The sequence below is a fragment of the Coregonus lavaretus genome, assembly GCF_964263955.1.
Source record: "Coregonus lavaretus genome assembly, chromosome: 34".
Lineage (NCBI taxonomy): Eukaryota > Metazoa > Chordata > Actinopteri > Salmoniformes > Salmonidae > Coregonus > Coregonus lavaretus.
The window spans coordinates 11,197,163-11,222,103 of NC_140021.1; the positions used below are offsets into that span (position 1 = coordinate 11,197,163).

Consider the following 24,941-nt stretch of genomic DNA (forward strand, 5'->3'; position numbering starts at 1 on the left):
GGGATTGAGCCACAATGGAAGCAGTTGCAGTGGTTGTGAGTCTCGCCACAGAGTTTCTGCGCTTTGCAAAGCTCTGCGTGAATGAAGTCAGCTGATCATTGCTATCGCATGATCGCCACTCATCTTCCCTAGGCAGAGGATAAAGACGTTGGCCCGTTTCATTTCTGAAGGTAACTATCATTTTATTGTCATCATATCAGATTAAATGCAATGTCTATATTATGTAATTGTTCATCATTTTGATGAATTTTCGAAATGCATCAAAATTTGCAGAGCCAGCGATTTTGACAGATGACCTATGCTTTAAATCGCCAACAATGTAGCCAACGATGGCTATCCATGAAACTGCGTAATTATCCATGTTATTTCACTTAGTCTGATGTTGTTTATCATTTGAATTTATTAATTGGAAAATACATTAAAAATAATTTATGGTCGTGGTGTTTCATTCAAGTATAGGACTATTTGAATGAACAATATGACAAATAACATGGATTAGCTGCAGCTGCGGTCAATTAATATATAAAACATGTTTGCATTATTGGGTTGATTTCGATCACCATCATAAAATAAATTGCAAATCTGGCAGGGTAGCTTCTCAAATGTCAGGTGTTATTCCGCAAAAATACGTAAAAATCGTGCCGCAGCAGGTAATGGATTTGTCTCTCATTTGATCAATGGATAATTGTTTTACTTGCTACAATGTAACGTGTTGTTATTTTCTGTGACATGGACAGGGATAGACGAGTCAGGTAAGAAAATGAAAGGCCCCACCACATCCTTACTTGGATGTTGAATTTCTCATCAGAAGTGTCTGCTCATAGGATAGGACCTCTTTGGGTGAATCTCAATAGTCTAATGTGGGTTCACATCCTCTCCTCCTCTTAATCTGCTGCACCTTTCTGAGAAGTGAGGGTAGGTTAAAGCAATAATGTGGAATCCCACCGAGGGATTTTCTTCCACCTGTCTATTGCTATAGATTAGTGCAGTGTCAAATCAAATAAAATCAAATTTTATTGGCCACATGCGCCGAATACAACAGGTGCAGACATTACAGTGAAATGCTTACTTACAGCCCTTAACCAACAGTGCATTTATCAAAGGAAGGAGACGAGACAAGGAAGGGAAAGGAAGCCTCAGGACTATTTGAGAATGAGATCCACCCTTTGTGTCTTCTATCTTGACAACAAAGAAAGAACAGAAGAGTTCAAAAGAACAGCTAGTTAAAAAGCTGATGGTTGTCCCCAAGTGTTGATTCAGGACCAGTTTTAGTTGCAGCTCTTTGGGTCAATATTAGGACTGACAACAGAGAACTTGATCCTAGACTTGCCCTTTGGGGCATTTTGTCCTTGCGGGACAACAGTGAGCATAGAGCTTGTATCACTGCTTCCACTTCCAGCCCGAAATGTAACCCAGAAACTTTTAACCTTTATATAGGCCTATTAGTTATTTTATGGGCTACTTCAACTCCCAGCCCCTAGGATCTCAGCCTGTAGGTGGTTGTTGGTAAATATGTAAATCCATTTTGACAACTAGGGATGCACTGACTGAGTAGATTAGCACTGTTTTGTAACATTTTTAAAACTCAAACAGGAAATTCAGTATGAGCTTTTGGGTTTGCAGGATTATGCAACAACTTGGAACCACCACTCGCTCTAGTTGCATTATGAGACGGATTATGCTTAAGGAGACAATTTTATTAGGCTAATGGTGCTTTGTGTTTGATTACTGGTTACACTCACAGGACAGACATTCCTTACTACGGATCATTTACATTGTAACACTGCAGCGCTCAGTGATGGGAGTGTATCCTCGATTAAAAGGATTCCATACGTCATGATGTGGCTGAGTCCATAGAACCTGGAAGCATGTCTGGGTTTTACACTCTGACTACTTTCCCTACCCCTGGCCTTGAAATTTTTTTCCCCCATAAAGGTTGGGACTTTAGGGAGATTAAGCTGATCCTAGATCTGTTTCAAAGGGAAACTTCTGCCTGCATCGTACCAGAGATTTCTTAGCTTGGTAGGTGGCTGCTATAAGACCAGACAAGTACACTTCTGTGTCAAGGGATTAAAGTTCACTCATCTAGCTCTTCAAAGACTGGACTCTGAGTGTGTGAATCAGTGTGTCTAGCATATCATACAAACTACCAAGACACACACATTGAGTGGACTTCCCAATCTTACCCCACACTAGGATTTTCCACTTCCTCAAATGGCCCTATATAACTCAGCCAGTCATGCACCACAGTCATGTGACGCCTCATGCATATATTCCTAGTCTCTATGCCAAAATCACAATGGAAGTGATTGAATGGTGAATTATTAATTTCAGTCTAAGTGTGTGTCTTTGCCTGTGTATGTCAGTGTTTTTCGGCCTGTTTTACAAGGCAAGTTTTAATCCATAGGGAATTTAACAATCAAGTTAAGATCAAGAGATAAAGAGAAGATGGTCTCATACAGTGGGGAAAAAAAGTATTTAGTCAGCCACCAATTGTGCAAGTTCTCCCACTTAAAAAGATGAAAGAGGCCTGTAATTTTCATCATAGGTACACGTCAACTATGACAGAGAAATTGAGGAAAAAAAATCCAGAAAATCACATTGTAGGATTTTTAATGAATTTATTTGCAAATTATGGTGGAAAATAAGTATTTGGTCACCTACAAACAAGCAAGATTTCTTGCTCTCACAGACCTGTAACTTCTTCTTTAAGAGGCTCCTCTGTCCTCCACTCGTTACCTGTATTAATGGCACCTGTTTGAACTTGTTATCAGTATAAAAGACACCTGTCCACAACCTCAAACAGTCACACTCCAAACTCCACTATGGCCAAGACCAAAGAGCTGTCAAAGAACACCAGAAACAAAATTTTAGACCTGCACCAGGCTGGGAAGACTGAATCTGCAATAGGTAATCAGCTTGGTTTGAAGAAATCAACTGTGGGAGCAATTATTAGGAAATGGAAGACATACAAGACCACTGATAATCTCCCTCGATCTGGGGCTCCACGCAAGAGCTCACCCCGTGGGGTCAAAATGATCACAAGAACGGTGAGCAAAAATCCCAGAACCACACGGGGGGACCTAGTGAATGACCTGCAGAGAGCTGGGACCAAAGTAACAAAGCCTACCATCAGTAACGCACTACGCCGCCAGGGACTCAAATCCGGCAGTTCCAGACGTGTCCCCCTACTTAAGCCAGTACATGTCCAGGCCCGTCTGAAGTTTGCTAGAGTGCATTTGGATGATCCAGAAGAGGATTGGGAGAATGTCATATGGTCAGATGAAACCAAAATAGAACTTTTTGGTAAAAACTCATCTCGTCGTGTTTGGAGGACAAGGAATGCTGAGTTGCATCCAAAGAACACCATACCTACTGTGAAGCATGGGGGTGGAAACATCATGCTTTGGGGCTGTTTTTCTGCAAAGGGACCAGGACGACTGATCCGTGTAAAGGAAAGAATGAATGGGGCCATGTATCGTGAGATTTTGAGTTAAAACCTCCTTCCATCAGCAAGGGCATTGAAGATGAAACGTGGCTGGGTCTTTCAGCATGACAATGATCCCAAACACACCGCCCGGGCAACGTAGGAGTGGCTTCGTAAGAAGCATTTAAAGGTCCTGGAGTGGCCTAGCCAGTCTCCAGATCTCAACCCCATAGAAAATATTTGGAGGGAGTTGAAAGTCCGTGTTGCCCAGCGACAGCCCCAAAACATCACTGCTCTAGAGGAGATCTGCATGGAGGAATGGGCCAAAATACCAGCAACAGTGTGTGAAAACCTTGTGAAGACTTACAGAAAACGTTTGACCTGTGTCATTGCCAACAAAGGGTAGAATACAAAGTATTGAGAAACTTTTGTTATTGACCAAATACTTATTTTCCACCATAATTTGCAAATCAATTCATTAAAAATCCTACAATGTGATTTTCTGGATTTTCTTTTCTCATTTTGTCTGTTATAGTTGACGTGTACCTATGATGAAAATTACAGGCCTCTCTCATCTTTTTAAGTGTGAGAACTTGCACAATTGGAGGCTGACTAAATACATTTTTTCCCCACTGTATCTGAAGAATGCATTTAAATGCTTACTAAGTCTGTCCTGTCCACTGGTGTGGACTGTGGAGGTCATCCTGAGCCATCATTAGTTCTGTATCCTGTAGCTACAGACTAGACCTGTTGGGGGGGGATATTTCTACACAGATAAGATGACCAGTCTAGCATGGAGGAAAATACCCTATCTGTGGTAAGGACAAAAGGGCACTGAAGCAGGGATGGTGTGTATGTCTCTACAGAGAGTGAGTGATGGGGGTTGTTAAACCTCCGCAGTATAGATGCAGGAGTACTATTGCTGAGGGAGTATCATGAAGTGTCAGCCCCCCGTGTTAGAGCACCTGCAGACTTCTGCCTGGATGGATGAGATTAAGTCACGACAGATTGTGTGTGAGTAAAACAAAGAAAGGGAAGCATAGGCTATTATGCAGCGTTTGAGAGAGAAGCATAGCCTTCACATAAGGTGTAAAAGAGCGAGCGGGACGTAGAGAGAAGAGCACAGACATACATTGATGCGTGCCAGGGATCTCCCCTTTAATGTTAGCGTGCTGCGTCATACCCTGTGAGAATCAACCAGGCCTGAAGTACAGAGGGAGAGGAGAGGGGAGGTGTGTGTCCTGCTTCTCACTTTTGATGCTGGTAAGTCGTGCGTCTTGATGTTGATGTCTCTGGGATATCATCATGGTTACAGATCGGGTAAGGGGTGACATTGCCATGGTAACAGAACAGACAGACTGGGATGTGTGTGTGTGCAGACCATTTCTGATAGTGTGCTATATATGCAAGTCTCTCACAATTGCAGCAAGCTTAATTTTAAGCCTATGTGTGGTAGGGAATTTGTCTGTGTGAAACCATATGGTTTAGTTATGGTCCTACTCTAGTAGTGTGTATTCTTACAGGCTTTGGATTTCGAGGTTGGTTCTATTTAGGTGTGGACGAGCACTGATTGGAATCATCCTTGTTGGTCAGGATGTGTTGCACCTGTCGCCTCGTTAGTCATGGGTTGCAAGTGGCGCAGCGGTCTAAGGCACTGCATCTCAGTGCTTGAGGCGTCACTACAGACCCCCTGGTTCGATTCCAGGCTGTATCACAACCGGCCGTGATTGGGAGTCCCATAGGGCGGCGCACAATTGGCCCAGCGTCGTCCGTGTTTGGCCGGTGTAGGCCGTCATTGTAAATAAGAATTTGTTCTTAACTGACTTGCCTAGTTAAATAAAGGTAAAAAATAGCGGCACCTCTGCTGGCACAGGTGATATTTAAGAGCTGCAGAGCCAACGCTCCAGTTGGCATGAGAGATGTTGGAAGAGCTAGACCTCTTTAAGGTTGTGAATACAAAGCCTTTTATTTTGTGTCTCCCTGTTTGGTTTGGTCCATGTTTATTTCCACTCCCTAACCAAGTTGGTGTGGGTGTTCTTTTCTTTTAGTTGCTGGTAGTGATGAGGAAACAAAGCTTCCTGAAGCATTGAGGGTTTTCCAGCCAATTGAGCCTGAAATGGTTCCAATTGTTTTTTCACCATTTTATCCATTGTGGATTTTAGAAACACTTCAAATAAGGGCTGTGTTTTGATAATTGTATAAATTTCTCTCGGACAAGGTGACTTATCAATATATTTGGTTTTATTTACACTCAGATTTGAAAATGTTATTGGCATCGAAGTAGACCTCATGCAAGACTACAAATCCCTGCAAGCTCCTGCACGTCATCTCTAGCTGACACCTTTGCTGTGAGCTAGCTAGCTGCTAGCTAACTTGAGCCAAAACAAAAGATGTATTGAACATTTACTGTTCCATATTTTATTGAACTAATATTTGTCCTATTTATGCGTTTGGTCTTATTGTACAGAATATGATCCTAGTAGCCATCAGATTTATTGGTATACAGTCAAACAAAACACTGCAGAATCTTGGACATTTTCTCTTACAAGCCAGAATGTTGAATACAATTACATTTGCAGTTGCTCTACTGGTTGTCTGTGCGATTGGCAGTGGTGGAAAGTACTTAAGTAAAAACACTTTAAAGTACTACTTAAGTCGTTTTTTGGGGTATCTGTACTTTACTTTACTATTTATATTTTTGACAACTTTTACTTCACTACATTCCTAAAGAAAATAATGTACTTTTTACTCCGTACATTTTCCCTGACACCCAAAAGTACTTTTTTAAAACAAGCCTTAGAAAGTTGGTTGCAATTTCAGTTTAATCCACCAGAAAAGACAGAACAAATAATCCAAATATTATGGTTAAACTCAAATATACTATTTGCTAAGAAAATATATTTTGGATTTATTTTTAATTTTTAATCTTTGTAAATGATATCAAAAATAGGACTGGTGGAGTTGTCACACATGCAGCTAACAAAAATATATGGAAATGTCTGCTCTATCCAAAATTACAACCAACTAATTGCAGCATTACCACAAAAATGGAAGAGGCAAGTGGAAGGGGGAAAAAGTAAGGAACTTGTCTGTCAGCCCTGCATTAAAGACCAAAATTGGTTAAAGAAAATTGTGATGAATAAAAAAGAATACCAGTTTAATTTAAGGACCAACAAATCGACAGCTGTGCCATAAATATTGCAAAATAGTTGGGAAGAGATTTTATATGTACCGATTCCATGGCACATGGTTTATGAACTGATACGCAAAATGACGCCAGATTAAAACGTTTTCCATTTAAATTATTATATAAAATTCTTGCAACCAATAGAATGTTATATACAGTGGGGAAAAAAAGTATTTAGTCAGCCACCAATTGTGCAAGTTCTCCCACTTAAAAAGATGAGAGGCCTGTAATTTTCATCATAGGTACACATCAACTATGACAGACAAATTGAGAATTTTTTTTCCAGAAAATCACATAGTAGGATTTTTAATGAATTTATTTGCAAATTATGGTGGAAAATAAGTATTTGGTCATCTACAAACAAGCAAGATTTCTGGCTCTCACAGACCTGTAACTTCTTCTTTAAGAGGCTCCTCTGTCCTCCACTCGTTACCTGTATTAATGGCACCTGTTTGAACTTGTTATCAGTATAAAAGACACCTGTCCACAACCTCAAACAGTCACACTCCAAACTCCACTATGGCCAAGACCAAAGAGCTGTCAAAGGACACCAGAAACAAAATTGTAGACCTGCACCAGGCTGGGAAGACTGAATCTGCAATAGGTAAGCAGCTTGGTTTGAAGAAATCAACTGTGGGAGCAATTATTAGGAAATGGAAGACATACAAGACCACTGATAATCTCTCTCGATCTGGGGCTCCACGCAAGATCTCACCCTGTGGGGTCAAAATGATCACAAGAACGGTGAGCAAAAATCCCAGAACCACATGGGGGGACCTAGTGAATGACCTGCAGAGAGCTGGGACCAAAGTAACAAAGCCTACCATCAGTAACACACTACGCCGCCAGGGACTCAAATCCTGCAGTGCCAGACGTGTCCCCCTGCTTAAGCCAGTACATGTCCAGGCCCGTCTGAAGTTTGCTAGAGTGCATTTGAATGATCCAGAAGAGGATTGGGAGAATGTCATATGGTCAGATGAAACCAAAATATAACTTTTTGGTAAAAACTCAACTCGTCGTGTTTGGAGGACAAAGAATGCTGAGTTGCATCCAAAGAACACCATACCTACTGTGAAGCATGGGGGTGGAAACATCATGCTTTGGGGCTGTTTTTCTGCAAAGGGACCAGGACGACTGATCCGTGTAAAGGAAAGAATGAATGGGGCCATATATCGTGAGATTTTGAGTGAAAACCTCCTTCCATCAGCAAGGGCATTGAAGATGAAACGTGGCTGGGTCTTTCAGCATGACAATGATCCCAAACACACCGCCCGGGCAACGAAGGAGTGGCTTCGTAAGAAGCATTTCAAGGTCCTGGAGTGGCCTAGCCAGTCTCCAGATCTCAACCCCATAGAAAATCTTTGGAGGGAGTTGAAAGTCCGTGTTGCCCAGCGACAGCCCCAAAACATCACTGCTCTAGAGGAGATCTGCATGGAGGAATGGGCCAAAATACCAGCAACAGTGTGTGAAAACCTTGTGAAGACTTACAGAAAACGTTTGACCTGTGTCATTGCCAACAAAGGGTATATAACAAAGTATTGAGAAACTTTTGTTATTGACAAAATACTTATTTTCCACCATAATTTGCAAATAAATTCATAAAAAATCCTACAGTGTGATTGTCTGGATATTTTTTTCTCATTTTGTCTGTCATAGTTGACGTGTACCTATGATGAAAATTACAGGCCTCTCATCTTTTTAAGTGGGAGAACTTGCACAATTGGTGGCTGACTAAATACTTTTTTCCCCCACTGTGTATATATATATATATATATATATATGTCAGGGTGATACAACCGTCCCAGCTCTGCAGATTTAGCTGCGAAGAGACAATCATATGTTTTGGTACTGTCCATTTGTAGCTTTTTTTGGACTCAGGTCCAGGAATGGCTGAAGAATTGCAATATTTACCTGGAGCTAACTCTGCAAATAACACTGCTGGGTGATTTGAAAAGTCAGTCAATCGATAAATAATATAATAATACTTTTAGCAAAAACAATTATCTTTAATTTACAATCTGTAGAAACTATGAGAATAGAATGGTTCAGAACTTTTGTGAAACAGCACAGTTGAAAAATATATGGCAAATGGATGGTGTTAAGAGATAGATGGTAGGGGTTGAGTGGAGCTGAAGGGTGGGACTAAAAACAACAAGATAACTAATGTAAAATACATTGGGGAAAAAAAGTATTTAGTCAGCCACCAATTGTGCAAGTTCTCCCACTTAAAAAGTTGAGAGGCCTGTAATTTTCATCATAGGTACACGTCAACTATGACAGACAAAATGAGAAAACAAAATCCAGAAAATCACATTGTAGGATTTTTAATGAATGTATTTGCAAATTATGGTGGAAAATAAGTATTTGGTCAATAACAAAAGTTTCTCAGTACTTTGTTATATACCCTTTGTTGGCAATGACACAGGTCAAACGTTTTCTGTAAGTCTTCACAAGGTTTTCACACACTGTTGCTGGTATTTTGGCCCATTCCTCCATGCAGATCTCCTCTAGAGCAGTGATGTTTTGGGGCTGTCACTGGGCAACACAGACTTTCAACTCCCTCCAAAGATTTTCTATGGGGTTGAGATCTGGAGACTGGCTAGGCCACTCCAGGACCTTGAAATGCTTCTTACGAAGCCACTCCTTCGTTGCCCGGGCGGTGTGTTTGGGATCATTGTCATGCTGAAAGACCCAGCCACGTTTCATCTTCAATGCCCTTGCTGATGGAAGGAGGTTTTCACTCAAAATCTCACGATACATGGCCCCATTCATTCTTTCCTTTACACGGATCAGTCGTCCTGGTCCCTTTGCAGAAAAACAGCCCCAAAGCATGATGTTTCCACCCCCATGCTTCACAGTAGGTATGGTGTTCTTTGGATGCAACTCAGCATTCAGGTAGCTTAGTGGTTAAGAGCGGCAGGTAGCTTAGTGGTTAAGAGCGTTGTGCCAGTAACCGAAAGGTCACTGGTTCTAATCCCCGAGCCAACTAGGTGAAAAATCTGTCGATGTGCCCTTGAGCAAGGCACTTAACCCTAATTGCTCCTGTAAGTCGCTCTGGATAAGAGCGTCTGCTAAATGACCCCCCCCCCCCCCCAATTTGTCCTCCAAACACGACGAGTTGAGTTTTTACCAAAAAGTTATATTTTGGTTTCATCTGACCATATGACATTCTCCCAATCCTCTTCTGGATCATCCAAATGCACTCTAGCAAACTTCAGACAGGCCTGGACATGTACTGGCTTAAGCAGGGGGACACGTCTGGCACTGCAGGATTTGAGTCCCTGGCGGCGTAGTGTGTTACTGATGGTAGGCTTTGTTACTTTGGTCCCAGCTCTCTGCAGGTCATTCACTAGGTCCCCCCGTGTGGTTCTGGGATTTTTGCTCACCGTTCTTGTGATCATTTTGACCCCACGGGGTGAGATCTTGCGTGGAGCCCCAGATCGAGGGAGATTATCAGTGGTCTTGTATGTCTTCCATTTCCTAATAATTGCTCCCACAGTTGATTTCTTCAAACCAAGCTGCTTACCTATTGCAGATTCAGTCTTCCCAGCCTGGTGCAGGTCTACATTTTTGTTTCTGGTGTCCTTTGACAGCTATTTGGTCTTGGCCATAGTGGAGTTTGGAGTGTGACTGTTTGAGGTTGTGGACAGGTGTCTTTTATACTGATAACAAGTTCAAACAGGTGCCATTAATACAGGTAACGAGTGGAGGACAGAGGAGCCTCTTAAAGAAGAAGTTACAGGTCTGTGAGAGCCAGAAATCTTGCTTGTTTGTAGGTGACCAAATACTTATTTTCCACCATAATTTGCAAATAAATTCATTAAAAATCCTACTATGTGATTTTCTGGATTTTTTTTCCTCAATTTGTCTGTCATAGTTGATGTGTACCTATGATGAAAATTACAGACCTCTCTCATCTTTTTAAGTGGGAGAACTTGCACAATTGGTGGCTGACTAAATACTTTTTTCCCCCACTGTATACTGTGTCTGTAAAATGGATATAGGTTCAGAACTTTTGTCAAACAGCACAGTTAAAATATATGGCAAATAGAAATCAGACTGGATGCTCTTCAGAGATAGATGGAAGGGTTTGAGGGTAGCTGAAGGATGGGATTAAAAACAAACGAGAACTATTGTAAAATACATTGTGTCCGTAAAATGTATTTAGTATGTATAAGCTGGAAGTAGAAGCCTAAGCCAGTACATGTCCAGGCCCGTCTGAAGTTTGCTAGAGTGCATTTGGATGATCCAGAAGAGGATTGGGAGAATGTCATATGGTCAGTCAAAAGTTTGGACACACCTACTCATTCAAGGGTTTTTCTTAATTTTTACAATCTTTTACATTGTAGAATAATACTGAAGACATCAAAACTATGAAATAACACATGTGGAATTACGTAGTAACCAAAAAAGTGTTAAACAAATCAAAATAGATTTTATATTTTAGATTCTTCAAATAGCCACCCTTTGCCTTGATGACAGCTTTGCACACTCTTGGCATTCTCTCAACCAGCTTTATGGGGTAGTCACCTGGAATGCATTTCAATTAACAGGTGTGCCTTCTTAAAAGTTAATTTGTGGAATTTCTTTCCTTCTTAATGCATTTGGGGGGGATACAGAAGATAGCCCTATTTGGTAAAAGACCAAGTCGATATTATGTTAAGAACAGCTCAAATAATCAAAGAGAAACGACAGTCCATCATTACTTTAAGACATGAAGGTCAGTCAATACGGAAAACGTCAAGAACTTTGAAAGTTTCTTCAAGTGCAGTCGCAAAAACCATCAAGCGCTATGATGAAACTGGCTCACATGAGGACCGTCACAGGAATGGAAGACCCAGAGTTACCTCTGCTGCAGAGGATAAGTTCATTAGAGTTACCAGCCTCAGAAATTGCAGCCTAAATAAATGCTTCACAGAGTTCAAGTCACAGACACATCTCTGCTGAGACCAATTCATTCTGAAGGAGAAACGTCTGTCTCTCTGCTGAGACCAATTCATTCTGAAGGAGAAACGCCTGTCTCTCTGCTGAGACCAATTCATTCTGAAGGAGAAACGCCACTTACCCTTCCTCCCATCCATCAGGACACTAGTATTTATTTCTCTCTCTCTCCTCTCTCTCTCTCTCTCCTCTCTACCTCTCTCTCTCCTTCTCTCTCTCTCCTCTCTACCTCTCTCTCTCTCTCTCCCTCTCCCTCCTCTCTACCTCTCTCTCTCTCCTTCTCTCTCTCTCCTCTCTACCTCTCTCTCTCTCTCCCTCTCCCTCCTCTCTACCTCTCTCTCTCTCCTCTCTACCACTCTCTCTCCTCTCTACCACTCTCTCTCCTTCTCTCTCTCTCCTCTCTCTCTCTCTCTCTCTCTCTCTCTCTCTCTCTCTCCTCTCTACCTCTCTCTCTCCTTCTCTCTCTCTCCTCTCTCTCTCTCTCTCTCTCTCTCTCTCTCCCTCCTCTCTACCTCTCTCTCTCTCCTCTCTACCACTCTCTCTCCTTCTCTTTCTCTCTCTCCGTTTCTCTCTCTCCCCCTCCATCAACTGTTCAGAGGGGGCTGTGTGAATCAGGCCTTCATGGTCGAATTGCTGCAAAGAAACCACTACTAAAGAAAACCAATAAGAAGAAGAGACCTGCTTGGGCCAAGAAACACGAGAAATGGACATTAGACCGGTGGAAATGTGTCCTTTGGTCTGGAGTCCAAATTGGAGATTTTTGGTTCCAACCGCCGTGTCTTTGTGAGACGCGGTGTGGGTGAACGGATGATCTCTGCATGTGTAGTTCCCACCATAAAGCATGGAGGAGGAGGTGTTAAGGTGTGGGGGTGCTTTGCTGGTAACACTATCTGTGATTTATTTAGAATTCAAGGCACACTTAACCAGCATGACTACCACAGCATTCTGCAGCGGTATGCCATCCCATCTGGTTTGGGCTTAGTGGGACTATCATTTGCTTTTCAACACGACAATGACCCAACACCTCCAGGCTGAGTAAGGGCTATTTTACCAAGAAGGAGCGTGATGGAGTGCTGCATCAGGTGACCTGGCCTCCACAATCCCCCAACCTCAACCCAATTGAGATGGTTTGGGATGAGTCGGACGGCAGAGTGAAGGAAAAGCAGCCAACAAGTGCTCAGCATATGTTGGAACTCCTTCAAGAGTGTTGGAAAAGCATTCCAGGTGAAGCTGGTTGAGAGAATGCTAAGAGTGTGCAAAGCTGTCATTTACATTTACATTTTAGTCATTTAGCAGACGCTCTTATCCAGAGCAACTTGTTAGTGAGTGCATACATTTTTCATACTGGCCCCCCGTGGGAAACGAACCCACAACCCTGGCGTTGCAAGCGCCATGCTCTACCAAATGAGCCACAGAAGGCAGATCAATGCAAAGGGTGGCTGTTTGAAGAATCTCAAATATAAAAAATATTTTGATTTGTTTAACACTTTTTTGGTTACTACGTGATTCCGTATGTGTTATTTCATAGTTTTGATATCTTCACTATTATTCTACAATGTAGAAAATAGTTAAAGAAAAACCCTTGAATGAGTAGGTGTGTCTAAACTTTTGACTGGTACTGTATATAATATATATACAGTGCCTTGCAAAAGTATTCATCCCCCTTAGCGTTTTTCCTATTTTGTTGCATTACAACCTGTAATTTAAATGGATTTTTATTTTGAATTCATGTAATGGACATACACAAAATAGTCCAAATTGGTGAAGTGAAAAAAATAAAATAACTTGTTTCAAAAAAGTATAAAAAATAAATAATGGAAAAGTGGTGCGTGCATATGTATTCACCCCCTTTGCTATGAAGCCCCTAAATAAGATCTGGTGCGACCAATTACCTTCAGAAGTCACAAAATTAGCTAAATAATGTCCTCCTGTGTGCAATCTAAGTGTCACATGATCTGTCACATGATCTCAGTATATATATACACCTGTTCTGAAAGGCCCCAGAGTCTGCAACACCACTATGCAAGGGGCACCACCAAGCAAGCGGCACCATGAAGACCAAGGAGCTCTCCAAACAGGTCAGGGACAAAGTTGTGGAGAAGTACAGATCAGGGTTGGGTTACATTTTTTTATCAGAAACGTCTGTCCATAGGACCAGTTTAAGCCATACACTCCACAGAGCTGGGCTTTACGGAAGAGTGGCCAGAAAAAGCCATTGCTTAAAGAAAAAAATAAGCGAACACATTTGGTGTTCACCAAAAGGCATGTGGGAGACTCCCCAAACATATGGAAGAAGATACTCTGGTCAGATGAGACTAAAACTGAGCTTTTTGGCCATCAAGGAAAACGTTATGTCTGGCGCAAGCCCAACACCTCTCATCACCCCGAGAACACCATCCCCACAGTGAAGCATGGTGGTGGCAGCATCATGCTGTGGGGATGTTTTTCATCGGCAGGGACTGGGAAACTGGTCAGAATTGAAGGAATGATGGATGGTGCTAAATACAGGGAAATTCTTGAGGGAAACCTGTTTCAGTCTTCCAGAGATTTGAGACTGGGACGGAGGTTCACCTTCCAGCAGGAAAATGACCCTAAGCATACTGCTAAAGCAACACTCGAGTGGTTTAACGGGAAACATTTAAATGTCTTGGAATGGCCTAGTCAAAGCCCAGACCTCAATCCAATTCAGAATCTGTGTTATGACTTAAAGATTGCTGTACACCAGCGGAACCCATCCAACTTGAATGAGCTGGAGTTGTTTACCCTTGAAGAATGGGCAAAAATCCCAGTGGCTCGATGTGCCAAGCTTATAGAGACATACCCCAAGAGACCTGCAGCTGTAATTGCTGCAAAAGGTGGCTCTACAAAGTATTGACTTTGGGGGGGGGTGAATAGTTATGCACGCTCAAGTTTTCTGTTTTTTCTGTCTTATTTCTTGTTTGTTTCACAGTAAAAAATATTTTGCATCTTCAAAGTGGTAGGCATGTTGTGAAATCAAATGATACAAACCCCCCCAAAATCCATTTAAATTCCCGGTTGTAAGGCAACAAAATAGGAAAAATGCCAAGGGGGGTGAATACTTTCGCAAGCCACTGTATATATACACTACCAGTCAAAAGTTTGGACATCCCCACATTTCGTGACTAGATGGATGGATGAATGGATAGTGAGTTGGATGAGAATCCCATTGACCTTCTAATGACTGAGTCAGTAGTGTCCCAGCCAGGACTCTAACCCACTATGGTCTGGACTGGGATGCAGTCAGCCATAAAAACACAAATCAATACACTTGTACAGTGAGGGAAAAAAGTATTTGATCCCCTTCTGATTTTGTACGTTTGCCCACTGACAAAGAAATGATCAGTCTATAATTTTCATGGTAGGTTTTTTAAGTAATTAATTTGCATTTTATTGCATGACATAAGTATATGATACATCAGAAAAGCAGAACTTAATATTTGGTACAGAAACCTTTGTTTGCAATTACAGAGATCATACGTTTCCTGTAGGTCTTGACCAGGTTTGCACACACTGCAGCAGGGATTTTGGCCCACTCCTCCATACAGACCTTCTCCAGATCCTTCAGGTTTCGGGGCTGTCGCTGGGCAATACAGACTTTCAGCTCCCTCCAAAGATTTTATATTGTGTTCAGGTCTGGAGACTGGCTAGGCCACTCCAGGACCTTGAGATGCTTCTTACGGAGCCACTCCTTAGTTGCCCTGGCTGTGTGTTTCGGGTCGTTGTCATGCTGGAAGACCCAGCCATGACCCATCTTCAATGCTCTTACTGAGGGAAGGAGGTTGTTGGCCAAGATCTCGCGATACATGGCCCCATCCATCCTCCCCTCAATACGGTGCAGTCGTCCTGTCCCCTTTGCAGAAAAGCATCCCCAAAGAATGATGTTTCCACCTCCATGCTTCACGGTTGGGATGGTGTTCTTGGGGTTGTACTCATCCTTCTTCTTCCTCCAAACACGGCGAGTGGAGTTCAGACCAAAAAGCTCTATTTTTGTCTCATCAGACCACATGACCTTCTCCCATTCCTCCTCTGGATCATCCAGATGGTCATTGGCAAACTTCAGACGGGTCTGGACATGCGCTGGCTTGAGCAGGGGGACCTTGCGTGCACTGCAGGATTTTAATCCATGACGGCATAGTGTGTTACTAATGGTTTTCTTTGAGACTGTGGTCCCAGCTCTCTTCAGGTCATTGACCAGGTCCTGCCGTGTAGTTCTGGGCTGATCCCTCACCTTCCTTATGATCATTGATGCCCCACAAGGCGAGATCTTGCATGGAGCCCCAGACCGAGGGTGATTGACCGTCATCTTGAACTTCTTCCATTTTCTAATAATTGCGCCAATAGTTGTTGCCTTCTCACCAAGCTGCTTGCCTATTGTCCTGTAGCCCATCCCAGCCTTGTGCAGGTCTACAATTTTATCCCTGATGTCCTTACACAGCTCTCTGGTCTTGGCCATTGTGGAGAGGTTGGAGTCTGTTTGATTGAGTGTGTGGACAGGTGTCTTTTATACAGGTAACGAGTTCAAACAGGTGCAGTTAATACAGGTAATGAGTGGAGTACAGGAGGGCTTCTTAAAGAAAAACTAACAGGTTTGTGAGAGCTGGAATTCTTACTGGTTGGTAGGTGATCAAATACTTATGTCATGCAATAAAATGAAAATTAATTACTTAAAAATCATACAATGTGATTTTCTGGATTTTTGTTTTAAATTCCGTCTCTCACAGTTGAAGTGTACCTATGATAAAAAATTACAGACCTCTACATGCTTTGTAAGTAGGAAAACCTGCAAAATCGGCAGTGTATCAAATACTTGTTCTCCCCACTGTACATGCCCGTCTGAAGTTTGCCAATGAACATCTGAATGATTCAGAGGAGAACTGGGTGAACGTGTTGTGGTCAGATGAGACCAAAATGGAGCTCTTTGGCATCAACTCAACTCGCCGTGTTTGGAGGAGGAGGAATGCTGCCTATGACCCCAAGAACACCATCCCCACCGTCAAACATGGAGGTGGAAACATTATGCTTTGGGGGTGTTTTTCTGCTAATGACACAGGACAACTTCACCGCATCAAAGGGACGATGGACGGGGCCATGTACTGTCAAATCTTGGGTGAGAACCTCCTTCCCTCAGCCAGGGCATTGAAAATGGGTTGTGGATGGGTATTCCAGCATGACAATGACCCAAAACACACGGCCAAGGCAACAAAGGAGTGGCTCAAGAAGAAGCACATTAAGGTCCTGGAGTGGCCTAGCCAGTCTCTAGACCTTAATCCCATAGAAAATCTGTGGAGGGAACTGAAGGTTCGAGTTGCAAAACGTCAGCCTCGAAACCTTAATGACTTGGAGAAGATCTGCAAAGAGGAGTGGGACAAAATCCCTCCTGAGATGTGTGCAAACCTGGTGGCCAACTACAAGAAACGTCTGACCTCTGTGATTGCCAACAAGGGTTTTGCCACCAATTACTAAGTCATGTTTTGCAGAGGGGTGAAATACTTATTTCGCTCATTAAAATGCAAATCAATTTATAACATTTTTGACATGCGTTTTTCTGGATATCTTTGTTGTTATTCTGTCTCTCACTGTTCAAATAAACCTACCATTAAAATTATAGACTGATCATTTCTTTGTCAGTGGGCAAACGTACAAAATCAGCAGGGGATCAAATACTTTTTTTCCCTCACTGTATATAAATTTTTACATTTTAGTCATTTAGCAGACGCACTTGTATATACAGAGAACCATTCTAAAAGTAGCACTAGCACTGTGGCGTTTGTTGTTCGAAATAACCAGAAGCAGTCTTCAACTGTGCACGATTCTTCCCAGATTAAAGTAACTGGGAGAGACTCTCTGTTTTTTCTTCTCTCTCTCTCTCCCTTTATCACTCTCATTCACACACTCACTCCATTATTCTTTCTCTCCCACAGATCTAGCCTGTCAGGATGGACCTGTCTAAGCTGCCTAAGATCTGTGATGAAGAGAAGGAGAGCGAGTTTGGATACGTCCATGGTGTATCCGGCCCAGGTCACTATCACTCACATTCATCTGTCACCAGTACCTCTGTTTAGCCTTCAAATGCTTTTAGCTGAAGAAGAGCCCCATCTATACGTCTTGTAGTAGGCTAGGCTGTTTCCACCAATATTGCTTACACTAATCTGGTGTTAAGTTTGGACTAGACATCACATCCATCCCTCTTGCATGTGTCTGGTGTTTGCCTGCTGTGTGACCTCTGACCTGTGTTGTCCCCTGGCTGTGCTGTAGTGGTGACAGCCACTGCCATGGCAGGAGCAGCCATGTATGAGCTGGTCAGAGTGGGCCACAGTGAGCTGGTGGGAGAGATCATCAGGCTGGAGGGAGACATGGCCACCATCCAGGTCTACGAGGAGACATGTATCCTAACGGGTTATATTGCACTGTTACTGCACTTGACTGTGGCTGCATCCCAAATGGCACCCTATTCCCTTTACGGTGCACTACTTTTGACCAGAGCCCTATGGACCCTGGTCAAAAGAAGTGCACTGTAAAGGGAATAGGGTGCCATTTGGGATGTAAGCTTTACTGTACCTGACTGTCTATATACTCCCTTCAGATAGTTGTGTGTGTGTGTACACACCTACTGTATCTTTACATGATCACCTGTGTGTTCATTACTGAACATATTTCTACGGTACATACACACAGGCCGTGGTCGGATACCCATACCAGCGTACTACATAGTTCAACTGCATACTATGTGCTCCTCATCACATACTATTTAGCACGTACCGTTTAGTAAAAAGTATGCCACGGCCGCAACGCAGTAGCTGCTTCTGATTGGCTGAGTAGGTGGGGCGGGGCCGAATGCAAATTTAACAGACATGCATTGCCTTAACCAGCCTGATAATAGCTCATTTCCAACTTGATTAATTTCTCTAAACTCTGAATAGAGTAGGAATGGAGTTATAGGCCTACTCAGGCTGGTTATGGGCAGACTATCACATTCAACCTATACTGTAGCCCATTTATCCTATTAAAAAAGGACTGAAGACAGAAACCGATCATTTGGTTCCATTTCAACATATTTATTAGTGAAACCAAAGTGCTGTAACATAAATTCAATGAAATAGCCTAGTACACACACCAACACTTTTCAAATGTTCAAATCAAAAGGCTATTGCACAGAAAAACGTTGACAGTCAGGTGCTGGACAGCAACATAATAAACTAAAGCACTGATCATTGAGAACGAGATCAGAATGACTGCTAAGGCTTGATCCATTCATTAAATAATGAAATTAGGTAGCCTAGCCTACAAAACTAAAACAATCCATATCTTCAAATCAAAAGGCCTGATTAACATGACATCATTATTGCAGCCACATCCCGAGTCCCCGGTGCCAACACATTCAGAAATCAAAAGGTTTAGTATTTAGTTTAAAAGCTCTGACAAAGGCTAAGAGAACAAGAAACACTTTTCAATGAGAGAACAGAAATCCACACTTTTTTTTTTATAAGACTTCTGTTTTCAAAGATGTAGCCTACGATCCAATACTTGTGATCATTTTAAGGAGAACAAAAACTACTTAGCCTACATTTGAACACCCCCGCAGAAGCTTCGCTATTAGTCATCTTCCCAATTAACTAGCCTAATTTTGTTGTTTGGCTACTTGAAGAGAACTAGGGCCTATCACTCGCAGCTCACATCTTCCAATGCGTTGTGGAAACGTATGCATCTAATTCTACTAGATGAAAAGCCGAAATGAGTAGAACATCCTGCCATTTTAAACCATACTCAATTTTCTAAATGTCGCATTCTATTAAACATTCTATTTTCACAGACTGAGAATGCACTCAGTCTCATACACTAGCCGTAGCAGTCTCTTGATATCACTCAACATGAGAAGACTGCCATCTACTGAAACACACACACGGTGAGTGTGTTCCTGAGCGTTGTCACAGCGGGCGTGTCTGTTGGGGACCCAGTGCTGCGGACAGGGAAGCCTCTGTCTGTGGAGCTGGGCCCAGGCATCATGGGCTCCATCTTTGATGGTATCCAGCGCCCCCTAAAGGACATCAACGACCTAACACAGAGCATCTACATCCCCCGTGGAGTGAACATCGGAGCCCTCAACCGAGACCTCAAATGGGAGTTCTCCCCCGTCAAGAGCTTACGGGTGAGTGTGTGTCCTACTACTTTATGTCAATGTTTTAATAAAAGTGTTGAGTGGTTTACTAAGTGTGCTACTGAATACACAGTTTGAAGTGACCCTAGAGCAGGGTTTCCCAAACTCAGTCCTGGTACCACAACCAGTGGTCAACGAGTTTGGGAAACCCTGCCCTAGAGCACATACTGAACTGAACAACAAAAACGTGGACTTTTTTCAGCATTAACCCCTCATCGTCGCTCTCTCCTTAGGTGGGCAGTCACATCACAGGGGGTGATATCTACGGGATGGTGTTTGAGAACTCCCTTATCAAGCACAAGATCATGCTGCCTCCGAGGAACAGAGGAACCGTCACCTATGTGGCTCCCCCCGGAAACTATGACGTCTCGGTTAGTTCCACCTCCCTAGTCTCTATCCATAGTAATGCATGTGTGGTAATTTATGTATTTGGACTGAGGGTTTGGGGTGTGTGTGTGTGTGTGTTTCAGGACGTGGTGTTGGAGCTGGAGTTTGAGGGGATGAAGGAGAAGTTCACCATGGTCCAGGTCTGGCCAGTGCGACAGATTCGCCCGGTCACAGAGAAGTTACCCGCCAATCACCCACTGCTGACCGGACAGAGAGTACTGGACGCCCTCTTCCCGTGAGTCCTCTCTCTCTTACCCCACCTTTCCCTCTCTCACCTTCATCCTTCTCTCCATCTCTGCTTCAGGGAAACTCTCAGAATGTCCTTTATCTATCTGTCTTTGCTATTCTGCTACAAAGAAACTCAATTACAACTTCTTATCTGTTTCTGCCAATATACTCAACCTTTGCTTCCATCTCCCTGCCCCTGGTCTGTTCTGCCTGTGTCTACCTGTCTGTCTCTGTGTCCAGGTGTGTCCAGGGAGGAACCACAGCCATCCCCGGAGCCTTTGGCTGTGGTAAAACTGTCATCTCCCAGTCCCTGTCCAAGTACTCCAACAGTGACGTCATCGTCTACGTAGGCTGCGGGGAGCGCGGGAACGAGATGTCAGAAGTATTGCGAGATTTCCCTGAGGTTGGTGGTGTTATGTCATTGGATTATCACGATCATCACTATTACCATTAGCCTGTTTCTAATTGGAGGTAAGGATGATTGACAGTGTGTCTGTCCAATAGCTGACCATGGAGGTGGATGGGAAGACTGAGAGCATCATGAAGAGAACAGCGCTGGTGGCCAACACCTCCAACATGCCTGTGGCTGCCAGAGAGGCCTCTATCTACACCGGTAAGAACCAATCACAGGGCCCAGAACACAACACGGCACACCTCCCAGCCAATGGCAGGCCTGAGACCACAACATGGAGCACACCCCCTAACCAATAACCTACTTCTCCGTGTGCCTGTAGGGATCACACTTTCTGAGTACTTCAGGGACATGGGCTACAACGTGAGCATGATGGCTGACTCCACCTCTCGATGGGCCGAGGCTCTCAGGGAGATTTCTGGTCGACTGGCTGAGATGCCCGCTGGTGAGTGGCTGCTGGTAGCACCCAAAATACAAAATAGTTGCCTTTTTTAAAGCAATGTATAGGACAGCTTCTAAGGCTAGTGGGGTGAACTAGGTCTAAATCAGCTCGTCATAAAGTAAACACATTTTGTGTATGTCCACAGACAGTGGTTATCCTGCCTACCTGGGTGCCCGTCTGGCGTCATTCTACGAGCGTGCCGGCAGGGTGAAGTGTCTGGGCAACCCAGAGAGAGAGGGCAGCGTCAGCATCGTGGGGGCGTGAGTACAGTTAACCTGCCAACACAATCTAGCCACGCTGGAATAGATAGAAGTGGAGTGCTTCTTCTAACGTTATAACCACATGTGACTGGTGTTCTGTTCCCTTTCCTCAGTGTGTCTCCCCCTGGTGGTGACTTCTCTGATCCTGTGACATCGGCTACCCTGGGTATCGTGCAGGTATGGATACAGCCTGTTTCTATCTGGCTCTGATAGACCACACTCATACATATGGAGCAAAGAAATACAGATCAGCTTTAGGGATTATCAATGATCAATCCTTATCTTCATCCTCTTCTTCTCTACCTGCCTCCTTCATCGTTTCTCCCACCCTCTCTCTCTCTCTGCCCCCCTAACTCTTTCCCTCCCTCTCTCTCTCAGGTGTTCTGGGGTCTGGATAAGAAGCTGGCCCAGAGGAAGCACTTTCCGTCAGTCAACTGGCTGATCAGCTACAGTAAGTACACGCGGGCGTTGGACGAGTACTACGACAAGCACTTCCCTGAGTTCGTCCCGCTGCGCACCAAGGCCAAGGAGATCCTGCAAGAGGAGGAGGACCTGGCTGAGATCGTACAGCTGGTCGGCAAGGTGAGAGGGAACGAAGGGGAGGGTGAAGAATGAGAAGGCAGGGATAACCAATGGCTGCCAGTCTACCCATTATGCCATCATTGTTCTATTCATTCTTATTTCTATGGGGATAACATTGGACTTCATCTCTATAGTTGTAAAGTATTTTATCTCTCAGAGTAGGTGAAAGAAACATGGAGGATGCCTATGAGTTTCCAGCTGCCCATCGTTTTGAGATCTGTGTAAATGAAGCGAGGATGGAACTTAATATTGTCCTTGTTGTCTTGGTGACAGGCCTCGCTGGCCGAAACTGATAAGATCACCCTGGAGGTGGCCAAGCTCCTCAAGGATGACTTCCTGCAACAGAACGGTTACACCCCCTACGACAGGTAAAACAGTGTCACCGTCTGACCTACTCAAATATTTCCGGCAAATACTGAAAGACTGTAACTCCCTGCCCTCTAAACTCCCTGCAGGTTCTGTCCCTTCTATAAGACAGTGGGCATCCTGTCCAACATCATAGCGTTCTACGACATGGCGCGGCACGCAGTGGAGACCACGGCTCAGAGCGACAACAAGATCACCTGGTCAATGATCAGAGAACACCTGGGAGAGATCCTCTACAAACTCAGCTCCATGAAGTTCAAGGTACAGCAGCAGTCTGACTGTTTCTCCATCTTTGTGTGTGTGTGTGTGTGTGTGTGTGTGTGCGCCCGCCCGCGTGTGTTCCTTGTCTTTCTTTCTACTTGTTTTATTTTCTCTCCTTGTACGTGTCTGTTTTTCCCTGTATCTCTCTGTGTCTTTCTATGTTGTCTCCATCTGAGTTTCTCTTACCATTTGTCTGTATTACGGCCTCTTTGGGGTGTTGTCTCTGTTTCTCAGCCTCTGTGTTACTCTATATGTCTGGTCTGTTATAGGACCCCGCCTCTGTGTTACTCTGTATATCTGGTCTGTTATAGGATCCAGTGAAGGAGGGTGAGGCCAAGATCAAGGCTGACTACGCCCAGCTGCTGGAGGACATGCAGAATTCCTTCCGCAGTCTGGAGGACTGAGCCTTCCCCCCCTGACCTTTCACCCCTGACCCCTTACCTCTGACCCCAGGGGCAGTGCATGTCTCTGGGTCACCCCCTCTCTCTCTGCAACAACCTCCACTGCAACCTCACATTCCACTGCCTTGTGTTTACAGCCAACCTCCTCTGTGTGAATGTGTATGGGCAAAAAGAGAACGAAATGTACTGTGTTCTTGTATTATGATCTGCCCCAACACCTTAATGTGTGTATGTTTACATGTCTGTGTGTGAGAGGTCTCATCTCAGTCTTAAACCCTGCACTGCCCCTCCCTCCCCGTTTGTTTTGGACATGGTCTCTGGCCCTAGCTGTGCACCTGACGACATCAGTTGATGTAATTATAATTCATTACCCCCTCTATCTGTACAGAAGATTAACATGAAATACCTAAGCAGAGTGACTATTTATTGCAGGCGTGTGACGTGGACATCGCCTGGGCTGGTTGGTTGTTGTTTTTCTTATGATAGTGATTTACGCGTAGTAGTCTTGTACGTGTGTAAGAGATGTGCTCTCTTGTCCTCTCCTTTCCACTGCTCATGGGACAAGTGTTTGTGTCCCAAATAATAAAATGTTGAAAACGAAATAAAGCAACAAAACAAAATGGTGAATGTGGTGACTGTGTGTATTTCAGTAATGTCAGTGTTCTCTGCATGTTCTGTATGTGTAATCAAGATATTGCTACTAGTGTATAATTTGTGTGTACCATACCAACAATAGTAGTAGTGAACACACAGATGATCATGTAAATAAGTGTATACACATATGCAGTCGTGTACAGTTGAAGTCGGAAGTTTACATACACCTTAGCTAAATACATTTAAACTCAGTTTTTCACAATTCATGACATTTAGTCCTAGTAAAAATTCCCTGTTATAGGTCAGTTAGGATCACCACTATTTTAAGAATGTGAAATGTCAGAATAATAGTAGAGAGAATGATTTATTTCAGCTTTTATTTATTTCATCACATTCCCAGTGGGTCAGAAGTATACATAAACTCAATTAGTATTTGGTAGCATTGCCTTTAAATTGTTTAACTTGGGTCAAACGTTTCAGGTAGCCTTCCACAAGCTTCCCACAATAGGTTTGGGGAATTTTGGCCCATTCCTCCTGACAGAGCTGGTGTAACTGAGTCAGGTTTGTAGGCCTCCTTGTTCGCACACGCTTTATCAGTTCTTCCCACAAATGTTCTATAGGATTGAGGTCAGAGCTTTGCGATGGCCACTCCAATACCTTGACTTTGTTGTCCTTAAGCCATTTTGCCACAACTTTGGAAGTATGCTTGGGGTCATTGTCCCTTTGCAAGACTAATTTGTGACCAAGCTTTAACTTCCTGACTGATGTCTTGAGATGTTGCTTCAATATATCCACATAATTTTCCTTCCTCATGATGCCATCTATTTTGTGAAGTGCACCAGTCCCTCCTGCAGCAAAGCACCCCCACAGCATGATGCTACCACCCCTGTGCTTCACGGTTGGGATGGTGCTCTTCGGCTTGCAAGCCCCACCTTTTTCCTCCAAACATAACAATGGTCATTATGGCCAAACAGTTATATATTTGTTTCATCAGACCAGAGGACATTTCTCCAAAAAGTACGATCTTTGTCCCCATGTGTAGTTGCAAACCGTAGTCTGGGATTTTATGGCAGTTTTGGAGCAGTGGCTTCTTCCTTGCTGAGCGGCCTTTCAGGTTATGTCGATATAGGACTCGTTTTACTGTGGATATACAGTAGATACTTTTGTACCTGTCTCCTCCAGCATCTTCACAAGGTCCTTTGCTGTTGTTCTGAGATTGATTTGCACTTTTCGCACCAAAGTACGTTAATCTCTAGGAGACAGAACGCATCTCCTTC

General features: G+C 43.5%; 1 protein-coding gene across 1 annotated transcript; it reads left to right on the plus strand.

The window, feature by feature from the left end:
* Positions 1 to 23,695, plus strand: LOC311109162 (V-type proton ATPase catalytic subunit A). The gene is made up of 15 exons (XM_084151987.1): positions 1 to 170; positions 17,498 to 17,594; positions 17,832 to 17,960; positions 19,508 to 19,722; positions 19,965 to 20,102; positions 20,202 to 20,353; positions 20,587 to 20,749; positions 20,851 to 20,959; positions 21,081 to 21,203; positions 21,346 to 21,460; positions 21,574 to 21,637; positions 21,839 to 22,042; positions 22,316 to 22,410; positions 22,498 to 22,669; positions 22,981 to 23,695. Exons 2-15 carry the CDS (start codon positions 17,513 to 17,515, stop codon positions 23,071 to 23,073), a joined length of 1,854 nt encoding a protein of 617 aa, XP_084008113.1. The 5' UTR covers positions 1 to 170; positions 17,498 to 17,512; the 3' UTR covers positions 23,074 to 23,695.
* Positions 23,696 to 24,941: the final 1,246 nt, after the last annotated feature.

Bases quoted from the DNA above. Each gene is read 5' to 3' on its own strand.
- LOC311109162 (XM_084151987.1), top strand. From the start codon at position 17,513: ATGGACCTGTCTAAGCTGCCTAAGATCTGTGATGAAGAGAAGGAGAGC. The intron at 17,961-19,507 runs GTATCCTAACGG...GCGTTGTCACAG, and splicing joins CCAGGTCTACGAGGAGACAT to CGGGCGTGTCTGTTGGGGAC. The intron at 21,204-21,345 runs GTGAGTGGCTGC...GTATGTCCACAG, and splicing joins ACTGGCTGAGATGCCCGCTG to ACAGTGGTTATCCTGCCTAC.